We start from the raw sequence: 6,418 nt of genomic DNA, 5'->3' as shown, positions 1-6,418 counted from the left end.
TCTACTAACCAGAGCCAAGGCACGAGGATTCCCTTCCCCATCACCGGCCGCCGGAGCGGCAGTCAGAGGGGAGACGAATCCAGCGCTCGCCTGCGAAGATCAGGGGACGAAGGCTTTGCCTAGTCGCCTCACGAGAGGAGAAAGAAAGATAAAGAAGTATGTTAGTCAGATATAGGTTAGACGCAAAGATCTAACTATGGCCAAGGAGACATATGTATACAAAGGTAGACACACAGACTTGTGGAATAAGAGCATATGACTGACAAGTTCCTCTCTGCCTCAACTAGCTATAACCAGTTCGTTACATGATCTTATATAAAGGAAGAACACAAAAGGGTTCTACAGGTGAACACAGACACAAGAACCTTAACTTGCACAGGACTCAACAGACGTCTAGAAACTCCACCTTAAATAGCACACAGTAGTTCAAAGTGACTTAATAGCTCATGCATTTGCTCAACTAAAATCAAGATTTTAACCAAAACGCAACGCTTCTGAATCTGTGAATGCAACGTGATCAGCTAGATGCAACGTGACACAACTCCAACTCCAGATGCAAACATGTAAGCCAATACCACCTTCCATTATACCCCAGAGATAGCACATTTGTACACCCACAGTCACCCTCCCCGTATGAAGGCTGACCTGAAAGAGCTCTCACCCCCCTCTGCCAAGGTATACATTTGCGTAGCATCCATGCATCCATGCACAAGAACATAAAAGGGATGCATAAAACTCTCCCTCTCTTGCAGTTTCACGTTTTTACCCCATCATGCACACCATTATACCCAAAGGACCACACCCCAAAGCTTGCGACGACTAAAACTTTAGCTAGCTACGCTAATCGCCAAGGTGCATGCGCAGTGCATGCAGCTCTTGCGATCTTGGATAATGCCGGCGCGGGGCTAAACCGAGCACTGCTCATGCGCCCCGTAGTTCATGCGCTGCCTCTTGATGCTCCCGCCGCCACCGCCGGACGACGACGTGTCGTTGCTGCACGCCGCCCTGCGGTCCATGACGCCGCGCAGCGCCTCCTGGACCGACGCGATGCACTCGTGCCTCCGGTGAGATGCGGCGCACTCCTCGTCGATACCGTCACCGCCCTCGTCAGCGCCCTCCTCACCCTCCTCCGCCGTGATGAGGAGCACGCTCCGGACGCGCCCGCCCAGCGTGGTGATCTCCGCCCGGTGCGCGCGTAGCCGGAGTGCCGCGAGCGCCCGGATGATGTCGGGGATGAGGTCCGGGCGGTCCTCGCAGCACAGCGACGCCCGCACCACGAGCCGCCCATCCCCGTCCTCCGCCGCGTCGACGCCCAGCTCGTCGGCCTCCGTCGGCAGCATCTGCACCGGCGCCGCGTCGTCATCCTCGCCGCCCCCGACGGCAGCCGCCATCATCGTCATCGCCGACGTCTGCCGCTTCAGCTCCTTCACATGCTCCAGCACCTCGGCAAGCAGCGACGCCTTGTCCGTCTGCACGCACACGACCGCAAACCACATGCGATCACAAGCTGTTAATACAATAGCGCTCGTAGAACGGAGCACTGCGCACGCTAGCTATAATTGGTGGATTAAAATGATGATCAGGCTGGTGTGAGCGTGGGGAAAAAGGTGGCAAGAAATGCGGTCGCGGTGCAGCTTTCCGCTGCATTCTCATGTCTTTTGGGGCTTTAGCTTAGCTAGGCGCGCGCATGGGTGTAGGTGCGCGTGGTGCCGTGACTGGAGCCATGTATCTATGGAGTTCATTATTGTCTCTCTCACTTTGCTCTCTTTTTTTTCTCCCGCTCTCCGAGCAGAAGCAGCGGTTTCCCCGGCGTATGAAAGATTTCTTGCCTGGCGGCCCCTCAAGTCTTGTCACGAGTACGGGAGCACATACGGCGTGCGGCGCGTGGGTGCGTCCTGCCCCATTGCCACTAATGGAGATCACCCCTGGTTAATGAAAGATTTTCCCTCTAACTGTATATATGTTCACCTTGTATCACTCAAGAAACTCTAGATAATTAACACCATGCATGTACTTCCTCCGTTCCGAATTACTTGTCTTGAATTTGTCTAGATACGGATGTATCTAGACTCATTTTAGTGCTAGATACCTCTGTATCTAGACAAATTCAAGACAAGTAATTTGGAACGGAGGGAGTACTTTTTAAGTGACCTTTTAATCCTATCTCCGAGATGAAATATCAGCATGCTGCTGGATCGAGTAGAACCACAGGACGAAGAGCATGTCTAATTGACTAGAAGCAAGGATCGATGCAATGCAAACTGCAACCTTTAATTAACACAGGTTATTTTGCATTGATATTTTTACCACAGGTTAGTATGCGTTCCCTTTTTCCTCGATAATGAAAGTCTTCCTAGCAAGCTACCTAGAGGCTACAGCATGCAGGCTAGTGAAATTGATCGAGCCTAGTATTGCTATATGCATATTCGTGAAAGACCTAGCAAATGAAGGTTAGCACCAGCTGCCGGTTTACAAGCCCTGATTCTTGTTTCATTGTGTTTTGGCACTGTGAATGTGTGATCACAGTAGTAGCCTGTAGGCAAGATCCGTGAAACTGTTCCATTGTGGATCGACCTTGCACGTCTTTGTCATTATAGGAGCAACACCTAGCTTAGCTAGGACTGCCACCATGCACATAAAAAGAAATCAAATTAACAGTTTGGAAGTTGTAATTTGCGGCAGCGAGATCGAGGATCAAACTAGTAGCAGCAAGGACGAGGAGCCTAGGACAAGACCACCAATCGCAAGATGAGTGAGGTGATAATTAGGGATCGGGAAGATGGCGCATGCGTGAAAGAATTTATGGTTTTAGACGATCGAGAAGGCGCTCGCGCGTAAACACATATGATGATCGGCTCATGGAATCACGTTGTAGTATTACCTTGGTGGTGTTGGGGAGGAGGCTGCGGAGCCTGGCGAGGTGCCCGTTGATCCGCTGCCGGCGGCGGCGCTCGGCCTCGCTGTGGCTCCGCGAGGCGGCCAGCGCCTTGGCGTCCATGATCTCCCCGGCGTTCATCCGGCCCAGCTCCGCCTGCAGGCTCCCGAGCAGCCCGGACACGACGGCCTTGCTGCCCCCGGCCGCCGCCGCCGCAGCCTCCGCCGCGCGCTGCTGCTGATGCTGCTGCTGCGCCGCGACGACGGCCGCCTCGAACCCGAACCCGAACACCCCGCCTGCTTGCCCCACAACGTCGCACGCGTAGCCGCCGAACCCGGCCCCAACCGCGGCGCCGACGGGGTCGGCGAACGCGGCCGGGCCGCCTCCGAGCCAGGGGGGCAGCAGGCGGGCGGCGTCCTGGTGGCTCCCGTGCACGCCCCCTTCCCACATGTCGCCGTCGGCCGCTCCCGGCTGGCTTCGTGGAGGTGGGTGGAGGGGGAGGTGGTGGAGGAGGTGGTGGTGGTGGAGGGACGGTAGTGGCTGCTTCGATCGATCCGCTGCTTTCTTTCCCGGTCAAACTGGGGGTTCTCGGTCGCCTTTTAAGCCCGCCCGCTCGCTCGCCGCCCGTGGCCACGGCGCATCAAGACGGGGCCTTTTTATCGCGCCCTTTTGGCTCCGCGGCCGGGGCGGCAGTGGTGGAGACGGCAAGCAAGCAAGCAGGCAGGCAAGCGAGCCTGTACGGCGCTGTGCATGCGAGCGGCATGTGGGCCCGGCCTTTTCGCCTCTGCAAAGAGTTGTTTTTTCGGCTCGTGTCTGCTTCGTGTCGTGCGGTCTGTGCACAGTGGTCGCACGCATGCACCGCCGCACCAGCACCAGCGGGGTGGCCGGCTGGCTGGTGATCTGAGTGGGAGTGATCGTGAGTGAAAATGATCGCCGGGCTCTAGCATGCTTCAGGCCTACGATTTGGTGTTGCTTCTTGTTTTTTATGATACAACTTTTTGCGCGGGCTTATGATACACTTTGCTAGGGCTCTTTGATTGGTAGAATTGTAATCTATAGGATTTTTCCGTCTTATGATTCATCTGCACTGATAGTTTTCATAGATTTTTTTTCTTAAGAACTTTCTATTACTATTTTTTATGATACTTTGTTGGGACCTCTTTGATTGATATAGGATTTTGTAATACATACGTATTTTCCTCTTGTGGTGATTCATCTGTCATGGATTCTAGAAGAAAATAACTGGCTTTGTTCGGTTTATAGGATAGGAATATCATCTGAATAAAGCCATATGAAGTGAGATGACATGTATCTCATTTTCTATAGGAAAAGACATGTCATTTGATTCATATGATATGACTTTATTTACTAAGTCTAGGCTAATTTTTTTTCCTTTGAATTGTGAAGGATTGACTGTAACCATTCCAACAAACCAAAGGGCTGCAAAGGAATTTTTCCTACAAAATTCCTATCATTTAGAGTTCCTATAAAATTCCTGTAAACCAAAGTAGGCCTCGCCCACTTCAAATTCATATGAAATCATGTTTTTTTTATTCATGCGTTTAAAAAAATTGTGAGTCAAAAAGGCCCTTAATTAATGGAAGGTCACATCTTAACATGTGCGCTTGGTGTAGACGCACTTCAAAGTTTTTCAGGAAGTATGAAAGAAAAGAAGTGGAGCCTACAATTTCATTAAAAAAATATGAGCAGGTGTTGTCCAATACAAATAAATTTAGTACAAATAATAATGCAACCGAAAGTGTCTATTTCTTTTGTTTTTGCAGGTCATAGACGATGGAGTTATCAGTTGAGATTTTACAAGTTCACATGTTATAGCATGACATGGGCGCTCAAATTTCTTTTTTCATGTTTCTTAAATAAACCCAAGGTGCTTCAGGAGCATGGTGTTAAGGACTCGTTTGTTACTAATCTCCCGTTCCAAAATGCAATGCATATTTTGTTTTTCAAAAGTCAAACATGTCTATATTTGATCATGTTAGTTGAGCAAACTATCAACATCTAAAATACTAATAAATAAAACATAAAATTACACTTCATGATGAATCTATTGATACTAAATATCTATTGTGTGTATTGACATTTTGTCCTTTAAATATGAAAAATAGTGGAGGTAACTTCATGAACATACATATTTTGTTATAAAAAATGAGCAAGTGTTGTCTGGTTAGAAATGAAATAAGTAAATAATAATGCAATTGGCAGGATTCATTTATTTTCTTTTTGCATGCAGTAGATAACTAAATTATCACTCAAAATTCTAAAAAGTTCACATGTTATAGTACGCCATATGTTCACAAATCTATATCTATACCAATATGAAAAGACCCAAAGAGGCAGATCAAACTAATCTTGGCTATCAAATCAGGTCAATCAAACGACCTAGGCTGCTCCAATGGCGAACGCTCAACATGTTTAATGTGCAATTAATAGCATACAAATATAGCGTAATTACATAATTAACACAGAAATAATATCCTACATAATATCCGCGTGCAACCAATATAATGCCTTACATACACGTGCATTGCACGTACACACTAGTTATTCATAAACTTGCTTCCATTGATAGAAGAAGTGAGAATGAGTACAAGGGAGGATAAGATGTACAATACGAGCGCAAGATGGCGTGAATATGGCTCCTGGAGGAGAGAAATATGGGATGCTCAAGCAAGAAGGGGAGACAACACAACGCGAAGCAGCCAAAATAAACACGACGCCCAAATCACCAAATCCAACACCGGGGACACCACGAGCCACCAAGACAACGCCATCATGAAAGGGAACGATGCCATTGTCATCCAATTCAATGAACCGGACCTGGGGTTTCCCACAGTGCTCGAAGAAGGGCATGGAAAGAAGGCCATGACAATTCCTCCAAGAAGGGGACACCATCCATAGGTGTCGCTGCTGCCAGCATCGTCAAGTCAAGCGGGGATTTCGCTCTGGTCTATGTCCGAGCAATCCCATGGTTGCCAGATCAGAATTCGGAGTCGAGGCCAGGCCATTGGCTGGAACTGCCATCGCAGGAGGGGGGGGGGGGGCGCTTGTCACCAAAGAAGAATGTGACACTGAGCGCCGCCGGAAGCGCGAGATTTGGATCTAGTAAGGGAAGGACGAGGCATGGAGGTGGACCACGTAGGAGAGGTGGTTCGGCAGGTGTGGCGCAGGAGGTGATTGCGGCACTAAACGACGCCTACGAGCCAAGTTTCTAGAGGGGAACACATATTCATATCGTCGGGCAGGATTCGCCGGGACGCCGGTGAGGTAGAGAAGCTAGAGGAACGTAGCTTCAAGATCACTGAGGTCGGAGCCGCACCAGCACAAGACACCAACGAGCCATGGACACTGGAGAGAATGCAGATCCAAAGTCGTCGGGGCCAGGACTGAACCAGCAAGGAAGCCACCGCAGAGCCAGACGCGGACCGCGTCGCTTGACCTTCATTGACAGGACAGAGGTACGCCAACCTGCAGACTAGAGGAGCGGCCAGCCTAGGGCGAGGAAAAAATGCCGGGGAGGAAGCT

General features: G+C 49.9%; 1 protein-coding gene across 1 annotated transcript; it reads right to left on the bottom strand.

The window, feature by feature from the left end:
* Positions 1-562: 562 nt before the first annotated feature.
* LOC119301758 (transcription factor bHLH30-like) lies at positions 563-3,492 on the bottom strand. Its single transcript, XM_037578741.1, has 2 exons — positions 2,882-3,492; positions 563-1,469 (listed from the first exon to the last, which is right to left on the bottom strand). Exons 1-2 carry the CDS (start codon positions 3,323-3,325, stop codon positions 906-908), a joined length of 1,008 nt encoding a protein of 335 aa, XP_037434638.1. The 5' UTR covers positions 3,326-3,492; the 3' UTR covers positions 563-905.
* Between the last annotated feature and the right edge of the window lie 2,926 nt (positions 3,493-6,418).

The sequence above is a fragment of the Triticum dicoccoides genome, chromosome 5A (assembly GCF_002162155.2).
Source record: "Triticum dicoccoides isolate Atlit2015 ecotype Zavitan chromosome 5A, WEW_v2.0, whole genome shotgun sequence".
Lineage (NCBI taxonomy): Eukaryota > Viridiplantae > Streptophyta > Magnoliopsida > Poales > Poaceae > Triticum > Triticum dicoccoides.
The sequence above is the reverse complement of the archived record's forward strand: the minus strand, read 5'-3'. Positions and strand labels throughout refer to the sequence as shown.